The sequence below is a fragment of the Triturus cristatus genome, chromosome 12 (genome assembly GCF_964204655.1).
Source record: "Triturus cristatus chromosome 12, aTriCri1.1, whole genome shotgun sequence".
NCBI lineage: Eukaryota > Metazoa > Chordata > Amphibia > Caudata > Salamandridae > Triturus > Triturus cristatus.
The window spans coordinates 74930761-74954831 of NC_140595.1; the positions used below are offsets into that span (position 1 = coordinate 74930761).

Sequence of the window (24071 nt, forward strand, 5' to 3'; positions counted from 1 at the left end):
ACTCAATATGGACTACACGTCTCAGAATGCAATACAAAAAAAACAGGAGCTTGCCGTGGTACTCGCACATGAACCTTACCACAAAGATACTTTATATCAGAAGGACATAGAAAAGATCAAGACTCGGTTTTCTTCTAAAGATAAATATAGGTTGTGTTAAAAGCGGTCACATTATGCATGCAGGCCAAATCGTTTACATTTTGAATGGATTTGAAGAGTAAAACAAAACTAAAAATTCTCATGTTTTAGTTTATTTTCATGGTTTTTTTTTCTTTTTCTTTTTTTAACAACAAAGTTTACATCAGATTGGGCAAAAAAATAACTGTTACACCAAAAGATTCTTCATACAATAGTAAGATGACCTTACTTGGTTTCTATGTCGTAAAAGTCTTTAATTTAAGGACTTAATAAACATTTTTTCAACTCAACATTTTGGTAACATGCTCAACACAGACTTGGTTTAAGTGAGACAGCCATTTCTGCACCTTAAATAAAAAGTCAAAAATACACCTTAAAGGTACCCTCCCATGAATGTGCTAAACATATCGGCAATACTGTTTTTTTTATTAACCAAACCACAAACAAGAATCCCTTTCGTAGCGTATTTGAAGGTGCCTCCGCCATAATTTTACAAATAGTCAGCAATGATGACCCCTGGATCTAAGTTTTATATTAAAATACACGTTAAAATATTGCTTACAGCTTAACCTTTTCGACAAACCCCATACAAATAATTTTTAATAGTTGCTTGTAGCCGCTAACGCTTTAGCATATGGTGCTTCTCAGAGTATTCCAGTCCACCTCAATCCAAGGTACCTGTAAGAAATGAAAGCATACATCAACACCCAAGGCACACCTTTACATTAACACTCTGTACATAATTAAACTATTATTTTAGTACAAGTGCAAAACACACATTTTCAAATAAATGAGGGTAAAAACTACTTTTTAGACAAAGTTTCTTCAGAAAATGGTTATCACCAGAGTATTAAGCCTTGTAAAAGCTTCAGGACATCCATCTGTGCGCCTTCGATCTGAAACCGAAGATCATCTTGAAACACTTGGTTTCAAAAGATTATCCTCCACACAAATTGTGTTTAACAGCTTAAAAACATTATACACTTTGAACAAGCCCGATGTGTCCATTAATCTGGATAGTTTGTAGATTCGGCCCACCAAAGTCCCAGTACAGCACATAAGCCAAAATTTGTTTGCGGTCCGAAGGTAGGGTTAAATAGCTGGATGTGTAAGCACCACAAAAAGATTTCTTTTTTAAATAATGGAAATAAATAGTACATCATGGAGCTCTGTTTTTCATCTATATCAGTGAAGGTTTTGAAAGCTTCATTAATTCTTTCAACATCCTCAATATGCTTAAATTAGGGTGCCATAGTTTGCTTGCCAAAAAGAGCAGTTGCCTGTTCCTATTAATCTGCCTCTCATACAGGAATACCATCATTATGGATATATGTCCTGTTGGACTTGGCCCTTTTTGGCTAAAGTTCCCTAAACTTTTTGCCTCCCCCCTAGACCTTTTCTCTGACCTGGTGTTGTCAACTTAGATGCTTTGGGCACTTTGCCACTGCTGATCAGTGTCAAAGTGCAAGTGCTCTCCCCCTGTATGAAGTGTTATGGTAATTGGATTGTCCATAATTGGTATGTTTGCCTTTTTTTTTTTCTGCAGAGTTTTATATAGCGCAAACTTGACCCGAATCCAATCAGGGAGCAGAGCGCTTTACATAGCACCAGTTACATTACATTAGGACACACATTCATTTTTTGTTAGGCACGGGGACATTAAGTGATTTGCCCAGAAACACAGGAAGTTCAGCGTCATTACCGAGACTCGAACCCAGTTCCCCAGGTCCGAGGTCGAGCACCCTAGCCAGTCCCTAGGTAAAGTGCACTATGTGTTCCAGGGCTGGTAATGAAAATGCTACTAGTGGGTCTGCAGCACTAATTGTGCCACCCACACAAGTGGCCCTAAAGAGAGAACTCAGTCCTGCCACTGCAGTGCCTGCGCGCAGTTTGCCAACTGCCACGTTGTCCTGACAAGTGTATCCACTTGCCAGGCCTTACCCTTCCCTTTCCATGCACATTGGACACCCCTATGGCAGGTCCAGGGTACCCCCTAGGCAGGGTGCAGTGTCCGTGAAAGGTAGGACATGTATTAAGGTGTGTACCATGTCCTGACCGTGAAATACTCTCTATTTAATTTTTCACTGTTGCAAGGCCACTTGCCCATAGGACAGAATGGGGGAGGCTGTGTAATATGTTTCCAGCCTATCTTCCCATAGGCTTAAGATGGAGAGGTGAAGTTTAGTGTGCCTGAACTCACAATTTAAGAACACATCTTTTTGTGAAGGTGGTTTTTGCATTGGTTGTTTAGAAACCACACTTTTAGAAGTGGCTGATTTTTGTGGTCTAACAATTCTGCGTGTCTCTGCCTGGTTGTGGATTGACTGTCTGGATTTGAAAGTGATAGGATCTGGGAAATGTCTTGTCCCAGGGGAGTAGGTGAGACCGCAACAGGCTGACCTGCATCTGGAGCGCAACAGGCTGACCTGCATCTGGAGCGTAGGGGAGAGGAGTAGCCCCTGGAGGTGAAGAGGCCTAGGCTGCTGCCATTAAACAATGGCCCCATCTCCTGCTGCGTGATTGAGGACCCAGACCCCCCACTATCAAAGGAAGTTGTCACTGGCAGGGAGACACCCAGAACTGGTTAGGACAGGGGTCAGTGCCCCTGAACACAAAGACTTCAAAGACATTTAGGGGTAGAACTATGAGAGCTGAAACCCATGGACTTTGGACTGATCAAGAATGAAAAGGATTGAAACTACTTCATGGTCAAAAGGAACCTCTGCCAAGGAAGAAACAGCTGAAGAGACTGAAGGAAAGGACTGACCCTTGCTGTGTGTTCTGGGGCTGGTCTGCAGTTTGCTGATTTAACCAATGAGAGGCTAAGGTACTTTGCTGAGTGCTGTATCCCCCTGCTTGAAAGGACTTTGCTGTGTCCTGAAGTAACTCGTCTCCAAGGGCCCGAGGAGAGCTGGCTCCCTGTTGTGGAAACTCAGGAACATAAAAGTTTCCAAGTGTGTCTCAGCGATGCTGTGTGCGTGTGCTTCATGCAGCCTGAGACCTTCGTGAGGATTGCCCTGGGATCATGTGCATCCGGAGTCCAAGTGAGCCTCAGCGACGCTGTGTGCGTGTGCTTCGTGCAGACTAAGACCTTCGTGAGGATTGCCCTGTGATTGTGTGCACCCGGAGCTCAAGTGAGTCTCAGCGACGCTGTGTGCCCTGTTGCAGCCTGAGACCTTTGTGAGAAATTGCCACGTGACTGTGTGTCTCGGACCAGTCTTGTTCTCTGCTTCGAACTACAGTGTGAGCAGAAGTGCTGCGATTGTCATTGCCATCGGCCCGGACCGGCACCCCCAGAGGAGCTGTGAGGACTTACTGCTGCCGGCCCGAGCCTGCCTTTGCCAAGGAGAAACCTCAAACCATCAATGTCAGGGTCCGAGTTCCACTGCCCAAGATCAACGAAGTCGCATCGGAGGCCCAAGCCGAGAGGCGAGGAGAGTGAGAGAGTACCCCCCAGGTAACGCTCAACGAGCATGCATGTGTCGCCCCCTGGGGCGGGGTGCAGCCTATTAGAGAAAAACTCTCAGCCTTTCCCATCTTTGCAGTGCGAGTGGCAGTACCGGGGCAGGAGCGTGGAGCAGGACTTTGTTTTCCATCAGAACAGTGTTGGGGGCATATTTTGGCAGTAACTGACTGAGAGTCTGTAAGAATGGCTTAGAGACCGTCCCTAGCACCACGATCGGTGCCGGAGTACATTATTTTTGTATTACGAACTGCCCGATTGTTTCATTACGAATTGCATTATTTTTGCATTACGTACTGCCTAATTGCTGCATTACGAACTGCATTATTTTTGCATTACGAACTGCATTATTTTTGCATTACGAACTATCTTGACTGTTGCATTACGAATTGCATTATTTTTGCATTACGAACTGCCTGATGGTTGCATTACGGGTGGCATTACGAATTGCATTATTTTGGCATTACGAACTGCCTGATTATTGCATTACGAACTGCATTATTTTTACATTACGAAGTGCCCGATTCTTGCATTACAAACTACATAGCATTGCATTAGGACTGCATTGGATCATCGAGAATTGCTCATTAATGCTGTAAGAACCTACAAGGACTTGCTGGCCTAATAACCGGCAAGGTGAAATATTACAAATACGCATATGTTGGATTTTTATCGTGTGGTCTCATTGTTTATCTTTTTTATATAAACATATAAGTGGTTTTTTATGAAACTCGTGTGGAGTCCATTTATGGTGTTATCACTGGGTTACTGAGAGTGTGGATGCAAATATTTTACACATTTGCCTTGGAGATAAGCCTGGACACTCGTGCCAAGCTACCGAGGGGGTGAGCAGGGGCTATCTGAGAAGGTGTCCTTCCTTTCTCTGACTTAGAAGCAAGGGTCCCTATTTGGATTAATGTACCTACCTCAGCCAACTAGAGACCCCCAGTTCTAACCTGTCCTAAAAGGACTAACTTACGCCCTGAGAATCAGCAGCATGTACAAGTCATCGTTTTCAACTAGCGGACACAGTCCCTTTCGTAGGACATTATGCGCTGAACCCGAATTCTATCCTTTTAATCTATTAAGCCACGTAGATAATTGTGGGTCAGGGCCTGCTGTCGTGAACTGCAAACACTGTGCAGCTGTACTTCCGGTCTTGCCTTTTGTGACGTCAGGTGACACCCCCGTGACAAGCCGAGTTATGAGTGTTTAATATACAATGGTTTTTGCTGTATTAGTAGCTTTGTCTTCTTAAGTTTGAGTCAACCCAGAGTGCACGCCCAAGTGTTACTGACTTTACATATTTGTTTTGACACCCCTAACTACAGCTTCTCGAATTCCTGAGCTTGAGTTCTGTTTCGTATTGAATCAGTGTATGCGAATTTGTCTCCATCCTGCTGACAGCTTCCATGAGCAAGTTAGAGAATTTAGTTTGCCTCTAGGCTGCCTCAGAACAAGGATTACATCTTGGTTGTGTCCTCTTTAGTCTACACATTACACAGAGATAGGCAACATCAAAAAGGATAGGCCTCAGAGGCAAGATATGGGGTCCTAATACCATCATCATCCTCAGCAAGTCTTCTCACTATTGCGGTTAAGGCCTGGAAAAATGAAGCCTTCAAACCTTATTAAAAATACACAAAAGCATCAACCCTGTGGTTCTGGCAGAGGTAACAAAATTTAAAATATTGTCAAAGAGAAGGCAGTGAAGTAACAGAGGAAGAGAAGGCATAACATTAAAGCATGGAAGAAGTCCGCCTTTCCGAACCGGCATGAATATGTAAATCACGCTAGAGCTCTGGCAGTGGGACCAGTAAGAGAACTTATGCGATACCCAACAAAGCTCACAATAACAATGGAGAAGTGTGAACACCAAGGCTGAGACGTTGCACCTTTCAGTGGATTAGAAATCAATTTTTTTACATTATTGCATTAAGTGATATAAGTGCCCTTATAATTGGCGACGAGACATTGTACGAATGCACCAGCAAAGTCAGTGAGTGTAATGCCTTTACTTCCTAAATTCAAAGGCGAGCTCACTTAGATCTTTACTAAGTCAAAGACCATTGCTGACATTTGTGTGCATGCTACAAAATTCTGCGAGAGACACTTTACTCCCCTATCCTTAAGAAGATGTTTTTTCCCACCACAATAAAAACTTACCTTACAGTGCATAATTTCATATACACGCACAAGCAACATAATCATGAACCTAAACACTGGGATATCATTCAACATTTTTTAGGCTTCCAAAATGCTGGTCTTCAAGATATCAGTTTAATACAAGCATCCTGTTAAGTTCTTTACAGGACTACGGTGGTTACCTCAAAAGGTTATTTGAACTTAGACGATCGTAGGGCATAGGGTGCGCTCACCTCCATACTAAGCATAGAGAATATAAGGGGCTCCAACTTTCCAGGCTCCATCCAGGGAAAACAGGTGACTCCGACCTCGAAAAGCAAGAGGCGGCATAGACGGGAGAAAATGGGGCCACGGAACAGCCTGCAACCCTCTCCCCCATATGACTAGTGTAGCAATGGATCAAGCAAGATTAAGGGAAACACCCAAGACTAAAGAAAAACTGTCCCAAGCTAGCCCAAAGAGAAGGTTCCAGATACAAAGGTGGGTTCCAGATCAACAAAAGCCAGGTACCTGGAAGACACGAGGGAGGCCACGACATGTTATAGGCCACGTGACTGAAACAAAGAGGGGCACATGCACCAAAACGTGCTCCGAGCATGAGAAAGACATTAGCAACTCCCACAGCGATAGGCTTGTCTCTTCCCACGTGTTCCACTCTCCTGTAGCTGTACCAAGTTACACAGGACAGAACACAAGCAACTGAGGGTAGCATCCAAAGATGTAGCGCCGAACTGAGAAAATAACTATTGGAAGGGGCCGCACAGCAACAGGAACCTTAGCCTCCAGTTGAAGTGCCTTTTACAACAATTAGCACCACTGTTAGGACTAAAAGCCACACTTCCATCCCTCATATGTTCAGGAGAACGACCCCCAAACATTTTAGCGCCAATATAGAGGCTCAACTACTTATAAAAATAATTCAATACATCTAAATAACTAATCACCCTTACTGCCTGAAATTACTAAAATTAACTCAAAAGGGGTCACCTTCCGGTGCCCCACAAGATAGCAACTAGTGGAGTCGAAATCACACCCTAGAGCAGAGGTCTTCAAACCTTCTGATGCCGAGACCCCCCCTGTCAAAAATATTTAGGCGTAAGGACCCCCTCCTGATGAAAATCTCTAGAACTTGAGCCTCCTCATTATTGCTAACTATCGGCAACCATAAACGCCTCTAATTACCACAGCAAGTCATTTATACATTGGGGAAATAAATTCAACCGTATTTAGCAAACGAAAGGTCAGTGGTTGGGGGTGTGGTCAAAGGTGTGGCTAAAAACAAAGGGCCTCATTTATGAGGCACTGACGTAGGGCAGAGCTGCAAGTCTTCTTGCAGCGCTGCCCTACGCCAATGTGAAAGGGCACGACGGCACCTTATTTATGAAATTTCCCCTTATGTCGGCACACAAATTGCTGCCTAGCGCCAACATGGGCTGGATGGTTTTTGTGCAGGAAGGGGCACCTTCCTGCACAAAAACAATCCTGAGAGGAGTTTTCCTCTTTCCATGTGTGCTGCAGAATGCAGCACACATGGACAGAGGAAAAAACGAGGAGAAATGAAAACATTTCCCCTTGTTACGCCTGCTGTGTAGAGGCGTAAGATTTGGCACTGCCCCAGGTTTACATGGTTTTGTAAATCTGGGGCAGCGTCAAAATCCATGGGTGTTGTGTGGGAACACCCACCGCAACTCCTATGGAATGCCTACTTGACATAGAGTAAGGCAATGCAGCGACTTGCGCTGCTTTGTCTTACTCCATATCTAGGAGGCCATGCAGAGCCACGCAGGGTGACTTTGCCTTGCCTCATAGATATGATTGAGATGCTTGTGCCACCAAAGCTCAAAAAATTGACGCTTCAGTGGCGCAAGCCTCTCATAAATCAGCCTCAAAATATTTTGTTCCTTTTTAGGTCTTTCACCATCAGGTAGTTACATATAAAATAATGACTAGCTTAAATGAAAAATACATTTAAAAAGTGGATACTCAGTGGGAAATGCACTATACAGTACATTATATAACCTCTATTATTTAATGCACTGCATAGGTCTGTGTGTAACAAGAGAGAGCCACAGAATTAAAATTGGTTGGTGCAGTGGAAAATAGCGACTTGGGTATTTTTTGTGCTTTGAGGTCACAGCCTGTGACAGAAAGCACTGTGAATAATGTGTAAGTCATTATTTTATACTTGCTTACAAAATGTAGATTAGTATATTATGAGACTGTAAGTAATGCATTTATTTTTGCATAACTGTCCCTTCAGCACCTTTTCAGGGGTACTAAGCGCTGTGTAAATTCAAGCACACACTTTACAACCCGGTTGCTAACCACCACACAAAAAAAACACATCTTTGCCATCACAATGCTTGAAGTGATTCGAGCAATTAAAGCCAGAACCACTCCCAAGCATCCTTTACATTTTCAGATTAATTCCTAGGGTACATTTGCACTTCATTCAGGCAAGCAGGCACCCTGGCATGAAGGCTGAAGGATTTTTTTACCCGTCTGCTGGGCCACTTAGTTTTACAGCACATGAGACTCAATTCATGTCAGCTGAAGCATTTTAACGAGCGTGGTTGTGTTTGTCCAAAGCACGTTTTGCACTCCAGGCAGAAGTTAGGCCTGGAAATGCGCGACCCCCTTCCCAGGACTCCAGGCCCCCCCTGGGGGTCGCGCCCCACAGATTGAAGACCTTTGCCCTAGAGTGAAAATACAGGGACTCCGAAAACCATTAATTACAGAGCATGTAATGTTTCTTAGTTAACAACCAACAAAGCTTTTTTTAACCAGGTAACAAAGAAGTGCACCATCCTTTCATGTGTCACCAATAATTACATTAAGCTAAACACTAACATCCCACACACACTACATAGCTCCCTCTTACATAACACTTGATACCAGCACATGACCTTAGTCGGCTCCCAAGCAGGAGCCAGGCCATGTTATGTATGTTCGTTGAACCCACACACGATAGGTGTAGATAAACTTTACCTGTCCCAAGTGGTAGCCCCCGAAAAAGCAAAATGTCTTAATCACCTCTACTTATGTAGGATATGGGCAAAAATCCAGCCCAATAAGATTGAACCTCACAGGGTAGTTGTGACTACGACCCGGTAAGACACAAACTCAACAATGTTATATCTCTTCACTGAACACAATGATATCCAAACCGTGCTGGACCGGATGCGTAGAAAGGGTACCATAGGGGAGGATAAAGTTTGGCCCCGCGACTTCCCAGAGAACAGATTCTTGGAGGTAGCAAAACCCCCAATTAAATGCACAAACACATTCGCTCCTGCATTCATTTGTGTACAGAGGGTGGCCCTTTGCATATCTGGGGCGGTCTACTTTAACAAGTGATCCCCCGACATGGAGTTCCTGTGTAGGTCCGTCTAGCTTTGGGATTAACAAATTGGAATGAGTTGCATGGGTGGGGGTGGTGTGTGGAGGGGAAGGTGTTCAACCAAAGTATGGCCAACATGTCAGGAAATCTGATACACTGAGGTAGGTGGATACACTTGGCTAGAGAGGAAGGGTCAACCCCTGTCTGTACAGAAACATACCCTGTATTCCTTACGTTTCAGAGGAAAAGGAATACTTCCAATGGGCACAAATGCCAACTGCGGTGTGATATTGCACATTTTGGATATGCAGTGGGTCACCTCCACACTAATGGATTTTTCCTGGCATTGCGGCGAACAGGCCTACACACAACTGTTTCCCAGTTAAAGGCAACTCAGCTCCCTGGTGACCCTAAACACCACAACCATGATCATTCCCTAAGAAGAACTAACAGAGTTGTACCAGCACCTGTTGGAGAAAAAGACCACCTTGCTTCACTAAGCTTGTGAAAAGAGAGAGGCAGACATTTTAGCGGGGCTCAGTTGAAGGACATCCCAGAAGAGTTTAGACTGTTCACAGAGGTACAACTGGGGGTCGATATACTTCTTCACCCTGCAGACAAAAGCTAATGCCTGCTGGTTGCAAATAACAAGGTCTGAAATGCTCAAGATAATAAACAGCACTGACTTCGGCCTCAATCCCATCAAGGAAGAAATGCGAGCCATCCGCCTCATGGTAATGCGGCATCAGTAGGTGTTGGACTTAATGACCGCAATGGAGGGAGGGGTCTATGCCAAGATTGGTGCGGCCTGTTGCACTTTCATCCCAGGGAATGACACGGACAATGAAACTTTGACACTTGCCATCCAAGCACTGCATAATTTAAAGCGAAGCATGCGTGGAAGGAAGAGCAGGAGTGGTTTTCTAATTGGTACTCCCGGCTCCCACGATGGATCTCTGGTTTGTACAAATCACTTAGCAGTTGTTATTGTGTTCCTGTTGGTTTGTGGGGGTACAGTTGGAGATCACCTGCTATAAAAATGAGCCTTCAAGTTAGGTAGAATGAAAATAACGAGAAAGGTTCTCGTATTCAAATGCGAGCAAAGGGATCACCAGGAACATAATAAAGTAATGGTACAAGCACATGAGTTAGACAGTGTAGTTGAAGACTGAACTAGAGGGAGGAATGTTAATATGGATATTGATGCGTCTGTCGACAAATATGAACTATTGTCCTTATTAACAGAAACCCCCACCCTGAACTCCACCTCTAACTCAACATGCAAGTATGTAGTCAGGCAGGACCAGCAGCCTAGGATCACTGACTGCTAGATAAGAAGGGAGAGGGTGCATAGCTGGCAGGAAACCCTTGATCAATCCCACAGAAAGGCACATCAACATCACAATCATCAAGGGAAAATTGCCCCTAATAAAGCACACGTATTACGAGGGCGTACGAGCGCTTCGAAAAACACCATAAAGTCAGATGCCACATGAGTTAGGAACACATTGCCAATCAGAATCTAGCACACATAGTGATCACGCGCTCCCTATGCCAGACATCTGGATACATTCACCACTGGCCTCACATTGTGCACGCAATGTCGAGACCAACCTGTAGTAACATTTGACCATTAGTTTATGGCTCTAAGGCAGCAACCAACTTTCCTCACTGTATATGGGATTCTGGATGTGTTAATGGCTTGATGAGAAAATGTAAAAAATACTTTATTTTTTGTTGTTTTTAAATCGAACTCTAACCCAATATAAATTGAGACAGTCCTCAAGCTTGTAACTGTTCTCCTGGCCACACTGTTTAATTAAACAAAACTGTTCCTATTTTGCCGAATGCCTCTTGTCTTCTGTTTTTTAATAAGGTATGCGAACCCGAGCAACAGTTCCATTATGGATACACATCACCACAAAGCTATGCCCTTAGGGGAATCTTGGGTGTCAGAGCTTGCAGAAGATAAAAACAGATTTGATTTCACACCATACTCACTTAAGACACTCTGTATGTAATAAATTATATACAATGAGATTGTCAAAGCCAACCAATGAAAAGGAATGGGCTGATGCAAAGCTGACCTTATGTACTGGCATTTCCCACAATAGGACTTTTAACAACATTCAGCTAAAGCTATCTGAAGGTGAAACGTAAAGATAGTTGCCGCCTTCTTTTACAAATTATACTCTTTTATAATTGTGAAAAATATAGTATATTTGGATGAGATGCATATGGCCTTTGGAGTGAGAAATGTAAATTAAACATATTGAACAAAACGAATTACCTTCAAGAAAAGCAAACTCATCAATCGCCTCTATTGCATTATCTGTAAAAAAGCAAAATAACACATTGAATAATTTCAGTTAACAAAAAAATTGCTATGTATAACAACTATCAGGGATCACTGTGTAACACAAATAGATGGCTGTCTGTCAAAAATAAATGAAATCATTACGTTATTACCATAAGGTTCACGTCTATCAGTTTTTTAATTATAACAGGATAGCTACATGTCTATAGTTTACAAGCATTGGCATAGCCAATAGGTCTCACCTTTTGGATCGTATAAGTTTTTAGTCAGAGCTATTGGCTTTGCCAGTGTATTTAAGCTATGTTGTAGAGTAGTCCGACTGTTGTGCAGCATGTTGCAAAGTTATAATAAAAAGCGTTAAGCATTTTTGTTACCTCATATATAATTCTAGCAGAAAACATGTATTATTGGTATGGTGCAGGTCCGGAAATGATACTCATTATCCTGAATAAACAGCAATCAAAACGATATGATTCATAGTATCGAGCATGCAATGCAGCAGTTTAGGGAATAAGAACACGTGAATCATAATGCATATATCACTATATAAACACAGGCCATAGCGCTCTTGCGCTTCTATTATACCCTTTGTGGTACCCAACACGTCATGTAGACCGCAGAAGACTCTGGGCGCCTCCTACACGGACTGTAGTAGTTACTGAGTCCCATAAGGATGACGCGGGGCCTCCGTGGAGGACTCACCAGTCGTGTATCCACAAGACCTAGTGCCTCAAGTGCCCCAGGGTATAGCCTATAGAAGCATGGCCAGAGCACAGTGGGTGGGTGGGGGAGTTCACAGACGCTGAAAATCCCCGAGGTGCAAGTTAGCCACGTGCAGCTGCCCGCAAGCGCGCACGGCAGCTGCAGGAGTTGCAAGAATAATGGTCGGACTGCGTGCGTGGGAGACCTCCCGTGATCTCTCTTAGTTGACCGCTGAAAATACAAGGCAACCTTATGTCTCCCAAAAGGCGAGGTGCGCCGCGTCCTGCCTTGTGGACCGCTCGGGGCCAAAAGGAGTTAATTGAAGGTTCACCGCTGCGGCCGCTGGCCGAAACAATAAAGCAGTTGTCTTATTTGCACACCCTAATATAAATCTCCCTCGCGCCAAGATGCAGAATTGGCTTGCATGTCCTAGTTAAACAAGGTTTCCCTTCTCATATTTTAGGAGAGTTTACAGTTGAATTGCATAAACATGCACCGCTACATTATTTTTCTGGGAACCTACCTCAATACAGGGTTAACAGGAATTGTTGTAAAGTCATTTGACCACATCATTATTATCTGAAAGTTATGATTTTTGTGGTTTCCCAAACACCAATTGAATAAGGAATTATGAAAATGTACTTAGATCAGGAACTGTTTTAAAATCAGTTGTGATTTACATTCCAGAAATCATATACCTGCAATGTTTCTCTTTGAGTTGGGCTCTAGCATGGAGATTGATGTCGTGATGAGCGAGTTTCAGTGGTAGCTTATCGAAAGTCTTTAGAAGCCAGTAGACTGAAACAAACTCAAACAAGTGAGTCTTCAGGGATTCATAGAATTGTCCCAAGTCTGGTTCTTCTATGGGTTCTAATGACACGTTTTTCCAAAGTCTGGTTTCAAAAAATCTTTGGAAAATCCTACCCACCCGCGCATTCTTTACTTGAAGAGAGCCAATCCAGGAGGCCACTGCTAATTTAATCCTGCAACATTACTGTTGTCTATGTAAAATCTGCCTCAGGCATTGTAGTTCTTTACTGGCTTGCAGAGCATTACTAAGACCTTTAATTGTACCCTCTGTCACACAAGAAGCTAATGCACTTAACCAGTTTTAGGGAAACCCCGATACCCAAGTTCTATATTATACTGTTTTCTGTGTTTCACAAAATTGTCAGAGGATGGCAACCATCGTAAACCAACTTACGATCATTAAACCTAATAAAGATGATAGTCCAAATCACGGAGAATCTTACACGGATGACAAGAAACACCAAGATATTTTGGAGTTGCAGGAGTTTAAAGTTGCATCTTTGACCAGATGTGTCAATTTGGCAATAAGTCAAATTCACCAAAAAAAGCTAAGATGCTTTAAACCTCGAAGGCACTCCACAAAATCAAAGGCCACATTAGCACTGTTCATTTGTGAGATTTCCCACATCCATAACTCAAAATGCCATCCCCTTTTGAGGTATGTTTAAGGTTACAATACTTCATGCCCAAATCCCTCGCAGACAGAAAGCATTTTGTTATCTAGCCCCTTCGTCACTGAGTTGAGTTGTCACCCACAATCATTTGGAAACCTGGCTAACTCCATTTAACTAACCAGCAAGCCACAGATAAAGATTAAAATCTGATAGATATAATACAAACCCTCATGAACAATGTCAGGTTCACCTGACAGAAAAAAACTGACACTGATCAAATTACGTGCTTTTTCCTGTTATAAATCGATTCATCCAGTCTTTGGGAGAGTTGGCACTGCCCTCCAGTTTTACAAAAGACAGAAACCTAGGAAGAAGCTGCAATTAACCACATTGGCGGTGGTCAGCAAATCCAGTGATACAAGGAGAAATGGCTCTCTCACCTATCTTGACGTCAACCACTATAGATTATTTTCCAAACGGAATCCTAAACGTTTACTGATTCTTGGCCATGTGCCTTGAAATATTTCTAAACAATCTCCTCCAACAGCTTATGAATAACTGCAAGTTTGGAATTTCTATGGTAGCTTACTGGTTAAACACTGTCAATGAACTCATGAGGAGCAGAAACAACCAATTATAGAGATTCTGAGTGACCAAAGCTTCAGGATTTTACCCAGATTAACAACCATCGAAAAATGGTTTTCCTAACTATATCCGGGGAGACTTACAGTAAAAAGAGCAAACTCATGTCTACGTTTCCCCACAGTATCCATGTATGAAAAATATTTAATATCACAATCTGGCAACATTTAAATTTCACTGCTGCATCTTTACATTTTTAAAATGCATTACCCTTCATCATTGTTGATTTCTGTAAGATAACCATTTATGAGTAGCGGAGTCTTCTTTGGTACTGTTAAAGGAGACCTTGGCACTGTCCACTCCATGTATAGGATTTTCACAGGAGAGTGAAAATCTCACTATTATACAATTTTCGAGATTTTCAAAGGATAACTATGAGAGCAGACAATCTTAGTAGAAGAGGGTCAAAGAGGTTAAGTTGTCTTTCAAATCATCTAACATTACAAATGTAAAAAAAACATTCACTTTTTGTTGGCGCTTGAAATAACACACAGATTAGGATTCTGACAATAGTTAATGTATATATAAAATAAACATTCTACACATACCCAGGTCTTTTCTCTGCAGAGTTTTCCTCTTTCCCCGTTGAGCATATATATAGGCATCTTTCGCAATAGTTTCCACAAATAACTCCTGACACAGAGATAAAGATCAATACATTTTGATAAACATAATTGCCAACAAATTATAATCACAATCAGTATTTCAAAGTCAAGCACCCTATGAATTGCATTTAGTGAAATTTGGCTCAAGCAGTTTTGCACAACTTTATTGCTACAGACACACAAAACATAGTCTTACAAGATGTTTGAAGCAGCACCCCATATTAAAGATGCTCCAGTGATCCATTAGTATTTTGCATTCACATCATGTTATGGCTTCGGATGATAGATTTAAGGGCCACAGCACCCCTCCATATTCTAATCATCTCCACTACATTCTCTCAAATGCCTCTGCCCATCCACCACCGCCTAACTAAATTACCACCACCCCCTGTCATTGTAGGCAACCCTCCCTATCCTTCTGAGGAAATATGAATTTTTATGGTCAATTGTGTCCCCTATCTAAGACCCCAACGGCTCCATGTATATGCTACAAGTACATGTATGTTCCCTCCACTTCAAGCTATGAAGACGCAAATACAATTGTGTCCAACGTTAATATGTCCTCTTTCAGATCTACCATGAATGGGTCAGATATTCCGTTCCTAAGTATGCCTTGCCACCGTCTTTATATGGTATACTTTTCACGTTTTCCAGCTCTGGCAAGGTAGGCCCTGAATTCTGCCATTCAGCTCTGGCAAGGTAGGCCCTGAATTCTGCCATTGAGCTTTTCCTGCTTCTGCCTCTGAATGCTCCAGCCTGGACCTGCATCTGTATCCATGAACTTTGTCTTACTTCCTGCGCGGCTAACGGTGCCTAGCCCGGCCTGTTGCCTGCCAAAACTGTATTCAGCCTTCAAGTTATCTGCTCCGCTCCTCAAGAAATACATTCCTGTCTAGTAGCTTAGGTAAACATCCCTCCAGCTGCAGAGCAAAGGGCCTGGCCTTACTGTCTCCGTGCAAGTAATTCATGACTCTCGTTACCATGGTAGGCCTATGCCCCCTCGCATCTCATGTAGACACTTAGACGCTTGTACACGCACTAGCAGTCAGTATAGAATAGACTCTGTCCGAAAAGACCTTTACTTCTAGATAATATAGTTCCTTAAACACAAGATATTAGATATGATTTGGGACTAGGTTGTCCTGACACCCCAGACTTCTGTCTCCTCATGTAGGGCTAAATGTCAAGTTCCCTTCACCCTCTAGTTACACGTCAATCACACGTCATGCGGCTGCGCGCGCATCTCTGCCATGTATTTTTGCTGACTTTGCAGGATTCTCTTATGGATCCACCCACATGTGTCATCATCCTAATGACGTTTCTAAGTATACGCCTCTATGCACGCCTATTGTAACGCCTTTTTATTACGTATGTGTATTCTTATCAGCTGTTACGCCTTCTGCATCTGTCTTTACTGTAATGCATTGACTATATATATTATAACCTGTCAATAATGTATTGCTGATCCCTTCCTGAACCTTCGTGGTGACGGAACTCGATTGCCTGGTTCGAATCATCATCATCATTCCTTTTAAGGAATAAATTCCCTATTATACCCTCGAATACCACGGATTCTGCCTCTTATTTTTACTGAGTTATTCTTCTTGAATTTTACCGCATAAATTAAGTCTAGGTAATTAAAATTTACCACATAATTGGCGCCCGAATAGGGACACCTCTCACACCCCACGCGCCGGAGGTGCGTTGCAGACCCGGTCTCCTGCCACAGCCGGACGGACAATTACGCGTACCCGCAGGATTTCCTGTATCTCCCTCAGGCCAACGGGGGCGACTGAGGCTGCGATCAACACCCAGACGAGGCGGTGAGGAGTGCGGAGAATCCCGACCAGAGCCTAGCTGAGAGAGCAAGATCCGAGGTATACAGAGGCCCACCAGATTCCGAAGTTCCGAAGTATCTAAGTCACGAGTCGAGTCCAGTCCAGTTTGGTCTAGTCCAGTCCAGACTTCCGAGGCCTTCCGTTCCGTGCTTCCCGGTGAGTACCGTTGCTGGGGACGCATCTAGACGTGCACATTAGTTTGTGCCGGTCAAGACGGGTCTGGGTACACATACCTGGTCTGCACTGTTTTAGCAGTGTATCTGTACTGTTTAGCAGTACATACAGTATATTTAGTATTATGCAGTTAACTAGTTTTATTCTAATTATTATTGTTCGTTCTAAAATGTTTTGATATGTTTTAAATGTCGTGGTATAAGTGATTGTTCAATCTTCATTATTGTGTCTATTGTAATTAATTGTGTTCAAGTTCGAGTAAAGTAAGAATTAAGTAGCAAGGTTCAAGATGCCGTTATTTTCAAAATTAAGACAGATAAAAACTAGAAAAGGGATACTCGAGGAAGCTGTTCCCATTCCACCTAGGGACACTCCAGGGTACTTTATGTACCATAAACATGGCCTAGATGCCGTATTATATCTTGATCTATGGGTGGACTACACCAAGGATTTAGCAGAGAGTCAGAGATGGCCCGTTGCTGGAACATGGGATGCAGATTGCATCATGAGAATAGAAGAAGTATTATGGAAAAAGAAAGCTAGACAGTCACAGAAAGATGCCATTGAACTATGGCGTAAAGAATCGCATAGACGCACAGAGAAAGCGCTCAGAAAGGAAGAGAAAAGTAGGGAAGATTCAGAAAACGCCCGAGAAAACATATTAATTGACGAAGGTATCCGAGTAAAAACAGAACAAGTAGACAGACAACGAAACACTTATGAATGGTATGTATCCTCTTCTGGACGAGGGTTTGCCTAAAGCCACTTTGGAGGTACCAAAAGATCTGCCACCTCCATTACTCCCGATTAAAGTACATCCCAAGACCGCAAAGGACATTTTCCTTTCTTCCTATTTAGATGATGCAGCCCCCGAACATGCTAATGGTGCGCAGCCACGCACACCACCTGTTAACGACGCTCAACCCCAAGATCAGCTGCACCCGCCTCCGCAGCAACAAACTCCTCACGTTCTAAACATTCCATCTGTTTCTACAGTCCTTCCTGCACCCACACTCTCTACCCTACACCCAACAAATCCTTTTGGACTTGGCACCTCAGGAGGTGCGACAGGAGGTTTTTCCACGCCGCCGCCAACAACTAGATTGACTTATAGGGATTTAGCATACCAACGTACACCCCAAAGAGCTAATGACAATATATTAAATGAGCCTCTTACAGATTGTAGATATGATCCAGTGCCAGGTAAACACGACAGAATGTTGCTATCTTCAGTACGTTTACGACGAGCTGCAAACTATTTAATGACGTTACCAGGAATGGTTGAACATCTAGACAAAATATATCGCTTTGTCCAAACAGGGCAAGGTCCTGAAAGTATTGGCGAGGCCATGGAATACCAGAAAGTAGACATGCAAAAATTATTGTTACGCTTTTTTATAAACTGCTTGATCAGAAACAGAGATAGGCCTGAAGTAGATCCGGAGGAAATGCAAGTACTTACCCGATGGGGTCAGAATATAACAGACGGAAAACATGATAAACAGAAGTATATAGAAGTCATGTGCCGAAAAATCAGAAAAGAAGTAGAACGAATACATGAAAGAAGAGTAGAAGCAGATAAAACTGAATCAGAGGAAGAGGAGGAGGAACAGTCAGAAATGAACACAGGACAATTAGAATTACCAGCTAAACAAACGATAGCTTATGTAGGAAAAGGAAGATCTTTTAATAAAACAATACGTCCGATACGTCCAGAATGTAACAGAATTTTTCAAACAGCTATCTCAAATCCAAGGACCCCTGAACACTTATTCCAGGCTACTGATAAATTACTTCGAGAACAAAGAGGGTACCATGTGCTCGATTCTATGGATGAACAAGAATTAGCCAGGTCAGCAGTACAATGGGCTGACAGCTCTGAAAAATACAGTGATGATGCGCTAGCACACACGTTTTTGAATCTCGCCCCAGACGAACAGCGTTTAGCTAGTATATACATGATACAACATCTCCTTATATTATATAAAGGCCAACACTCCGATCCTGGTCCCCTACCTGATATATTGATAGAACTACTCCTGAATAAATGGAGAGGTCTAGGTACCGATCTAATTAAAGTAATTCTAGAATACCGACATAGATATAGTGCCTTTTTGTGTCCAGAACATGATCCGGCTCCTTCCATGGAGAGAAAAACGTATTACATAGACAGACAGAATCCCTTACGCGAAGTACACCCAGTTAGAAATGATGACAATACGTTTAGACGCGTGTTTGTGTACACGCCCATAACTAAAATAGAACTATTGGAAATGAAAAAATTAGTGCCCAGCCATGACAAAGATCCAGCAGGTTTTCACCGTGAACTAAAGGACATGTTACTCATGGGTGACTATACCTATCCTGACATTATGAAAATATTGAAAGTATTATTGCCTGCCGGTATTTACGAGAAACTCAAAGAAAAAGAGTGGGAGGTGGGAGACCAAAAGATTGATTGGACCGCATTAGAAACCGAAGAAAATAACCGAACTGCAGGCGTAGGGCTTGGGGACAAAACAAAAGCATTGCCAGGATTATTGGTACAAGTATTGCCACGTTTATTAACTACGAAAAAGGAAGACTGGGGAGCAATCTCAGCTTGTAAACAGAAACCCGATGAAGACACTAGTGATTTTTATTCCCGATTTGAAAAATGTTTTGGTATTAATAGCGGCCTGAAAGCAAGTAGCGATTCATATCCACATCTTTTTGTAACAAAACTAGTCGAGAATTCCCTGCCACAAGTTAAAAACAGAGTATTGAAAGTTGAGAGCACTTGGCAAGCTAACACTCCTTCACAGATGTTACAAATGTTACAGTATCACCAGAATAGAATTAGAGAAGAACAAGAACACGAACAAAGACGTATGAAAGACACGAAAATGAAAATGCTCGTTGCTCAGTCAGTTCCAGCTGACGGTCATAAAAAGGGTGCGATGCAGTCCAGTAATTCAGCGGTTCCCGTTAAAGGGACATGCAACTATTGTAAACAGCCAGGTCATTATATAAACGATTGTGCAGTTCTGAAACATAATATCTCTACGGGTAAAACCAAGGAGAGACCGCGTCCGCCTAGACAGGATCAGATCCAACAACAAGTACCTCAGAATGTACAGCCTATGCAAGCTGCACAACAGACCGTACCACAACCACAGCCACAGCCTATTGCCGCAACACAAAACACGACACAACAGATGTACCAGTATGCACAAAATGACTATCCAGATTATCAACGCTACACATGAAATAGCCTAGAGAGGGAAGTTGGCTTACCCCTTATTGAGGTTCCTGTAGATCAAGAGGGTCCTTATGTACAGAGTCAAGTATTAGGGAAAGACAGAAAGTTTCTACTTGATACAGGGGCAAGCAGAACAACTATAAGTCACGACGAAGTCCCAGGGGCACCCCTCTCAGGCTCACAAAATGTTTCCCTTGGTTTCTCAGGAAAGCCTACTATTAACGAAGTATCGCAACCACTTGCATTTACAGTCGGTCCATTGACACGGACTACAGATCTATTGCTTACAAAATCATGTCCAGAAAACTTGTTAGGTATTAAAACACTGAAAGCTCTAGGAGCTATAATATGTTGTTCTCCGGACGGAGTACGACTATTTTTGCGTGACTTTAAAGGTCACTACGTGTCAAGAGACATGGATCACCGGTTACAGAATCTACCTGCACATTTATGGGCACAAGGCCCCACTGATGTAGGTTGTATGCACATTACACCATATCGAGTTACACTCAAAGCAGGAGTGGTATTGCCACGAATGCGACAATACAAGTTACCTCCAGATGCTGTAGTGGCTTTACTGCAAATCATTGACGAGCTCATTGCACAAGGAGTGGTTGTAGAAACCGACTCCAATGTATGTAATTCTCCGATTATTCCGATTCTTAAACGAACTGATCCAAAAGCACCCCCAGTATATCGATTAGTTATTGATCTGCGCGAATTGAATAAATGCATTGTACCACAATATCCCGTGGTCCCAGATATCTCTTCATTACTGACAGCTATTGATTCAGAGGCAACGTTCTTTACTGTAATTGATCTCAAGAACGCCTTCTTCAGCGTCCCAATCGATCCGGAAAGTCAATATTTGTTCGGATTTAGTTTAAATGGACGAAGTTTTAAATTCGCACGCGCACCTCAAGGATTTACAGAAAGTCCTAGCATCTACAGCCAAGCACTGAAAAGACAACTTGACAGTATCCACATGCCAGTTAACACTGCACTGCTTCAGTATGTCGATGATCTGCTGATCACCGCCCGAAGCGAACCCGAATGTGAAAAAGCATCACTGACAGTTTTACATTTTCTGGCCGACAAGGGGCACAAGGTGTCCCCTTCGAAGCTGCAATTCTGTGTCCAGCAAGTTGTGTACCTAGGGCACTTGCTGTCCAAAGGGGGGAGACAGCTCACACCTGACCGCATCCAGTTAATTGTAAACATGCCACCACCCAAGACACAAAAGGAGGTACGGGCCTTCATAGGCCTCACTTCGTACTGCAGGCAGTGGATTCCCCAATATGCATTTCTAGCAAAACCACTCATTCAGTTGACAACACAGGAGGCAGCGACATCGACTGTCCTCCCTTGGACTCCAGAACATACACAAGCTTTTGAAGACTTAAAGAAAGCTTTATGCCAAGCACCTGTTTTAGCGACACCATGTTACAGTAAGCCTTTTACACTCTTTGTTACAGAACGTGAAGGTACTGCTTTGTCAGTACTCACTCAGGAACAAGCAGGATCACACAAGCCATGTGCTTACTTTTCTAGCACATTAGATCCCGTAGCTCAAGCTCTTCCTGCGTGCCTGAAATCAGTTGCAGCGACAGCTCTAGCGATCAGACAAAGCGATTCCATAGTATTAGGACATCAATTGACAGTACAAGTACCACATGCAGTAGAGGTTCTCTTGAACCGGACACAGACACAACACTTGACTATAGCACGACTGACAGGTTACGAACTCACATTGTTTCAGCCACACATAGAAATCAGACGTTGTAGTACATTAAATCCTGCCACACTTTTGCCATTAAGTGGAACAGACCCATTGGCACATGATTGTATTGAGGTCATTACTATTACGACGAAACCCAGACAAGACTTGACAGATGTCCCATTACCAGACCCAGACCTGACACTTTATGTAGATGGTTCATGTATGAGAACAAGTACAGGAGAGTTAGTGGCCGCTTATGCAGTCACGACAGACACCGAAATCATAGAAACAAATTGTATTGACACATTATCAGCTCAAGCAGCAGAGCTTATTGCTCTAACACAAGCCTGTATTCAAGCCAAGAATAGAAAAGTTAACATATACACAGATTCACGTTATGCATTCGGAGTTGTACACGACTTCGGAGTCCTTTGGCGAGAGAGAGGTTATTTGACTTCTCACGGTGCCAACATTCAACACGGTCCCCTCATTCAAGCTCTGTTAGATGCAATACATCTACCTACTTCAATATCTATCATGAAGTGTAAAGCCCATACAAAAGTCACCGATATTATTTCCCAGGGTAACGACCTAGCAGACCGAACAGCTAAGCAAACAGCACAGAATAGGACTCATGTAACTGACTTGACAAAGACAATAGTTCCGACGCCGACACACTGCATGACAGTTAGGGATCCCGCCCTTGATGTAATTGACATACAGACACATGCTACACCAGAGGAAATAAAGAAATGGACTGAATTAGGAGGGATCCAAACAGATCAGGGATGGATAACGAAGGGAAAATCTATATGGTTTCTCCCCGACTCAATGGTTCAAGTTATCATTAACACAATACATAGTCCAGCACATCTAGGAGAAAAAGCTATGTTAGACAGTATTCAACACATTTGGTTCAACAAACACTTACGAGCTGCAGCCAAACAGAAAGTCCGAACTTGTATGATTTGTTGTCAGTTCAATCCAGGTAAAGGCGTACCTGTAGAGCAGGGTGGATTTCAATCTCCCGATCACCCTTTTGAAGTCCTCCAGATGGATTATATCCAGATGGAACGATGTCGAGGATTCAAATATGTCCTCGTAGTTGTATGCGCTCTTTCCCGTTGGACAGAGGCGTATCCCGTCTCAGATTACACTGCCCCGACTACTGCCAAACAATTAGTTCGTGAATTCTTCCCACGGTATGGTTTGCCCCGTATCGTGTACTCAGATAATGGCCAACCGTTCTCATCCGAGCTAATGAAACACATTTCACTCTTGTTAGGCTATCAATGGAAATTCCACTGTGTCCGACATCCCGAGGCAGCAGGTCTCGTGGAACGTCATAATCAGACCCTGAAAATACGACTTTCTAAAATCTGTAGAGAGAAAGGTGTCGACTGGATAGTAGCCTTACCAGTTGCACTATTTTACATGAGAATGGTAGCACATTCTCGCACAGGGCTATCCCCGTACGAGGTGGTCTTCGGTAGGCCACCAAATATGTGGGGGACGCCTATACCTCGTAAAATCACTGATGTTGATTGTAATATGCTGACAGATTACCTTGCTTCCTTGATGTCTGCACTACAATCTTGCCGTTCACAGGTAGCTGCAGCCTTCCCCGACAACACCGAGGTAAAGCCCCATGAAGTGGTTCCTGGAGACCTAGTTTTCATCAGAAACTTCGACAGGAGGAGCCCGTTGGAGCCTCGCTGGCAAACACCAAAACTGGTTCTTCTAACGACGAGGACAGCAGTGAAGGTCGAGGGTCGCAAGGGTTGGTTACACTCGAGTCATATCAAGAAATTTCATGGACTACCGTCTGATCTGAACTCTCAGCCCTGCCCCCTTCCAGAGACTGATTCAAAACTCCCCCTGGTTGAAAAAACCGAATCCCAAGACTATAAACTGAAACTAAGGTCTAGTAAGTCAGACAATTCGATTGTTTAAGTCCTCTCCAAGGTGAATCGGTTGAATTAAGTCTTTGACATGTATCCTCTAGACCGAATTAGAGAGAGAAATAGACAGAAACAGCTCAAGAAACATGCATACTGTAAATCACTTCATAGTCACTGTATAGTGACATTGTTGATTATGTTTTTTCTAAGTCTTTTTATTATTGCTGCAAGTATACTGTTGCACATGTACTATCCTATTTTCAAGCGTGCTCACAATGTTATTGCCGAACATTCTTTTAGTGAACTACCTCCACATGAGTTGTCCTATAGATTTGCGCTGCGCAACAACACATTCATTAGTATGTTACATCATTCCCATCAGACCAGCAATGCTACAAATTGTTGGATATGTGGCCGACTC

At 43.0% G+C, this 24071-nt stretch overlaps 1 protein-coding gene across 1 annotated transcript in view; it reads right to left on the reverse strand.

Annotated features, from left to right (window-relative positions):
* Positions 1 to 233: 233 nt before the first annotated feature.
* The window catches only part of POLE4 (DNA polymerase epsilon 4, accessory subunit), a 29573-nt gene continuing 5735 nt past the window's right edge, over positions 234 to 24071 (reverse strand). The window contains exons 2-4 of the mRNA XM_085638183.1: positions 14720 to 14804; positions 11377 to 11418; positions 234 to 816 (exon numbers count right to left, since the gene is read on the reverse strand). Coding sequence (XP_085494309.1) covers positions 803 to 816; positions 11377 to 11418; positions 14720 to 14804 — 141 coding nt within the window. The 3' untranslated portion in view covers positions 234 to 802. The remainder of the gene's footprint in view (positions 817 to 11376; positions 11419 to 14719; positions 14805 to 24071) is intronic.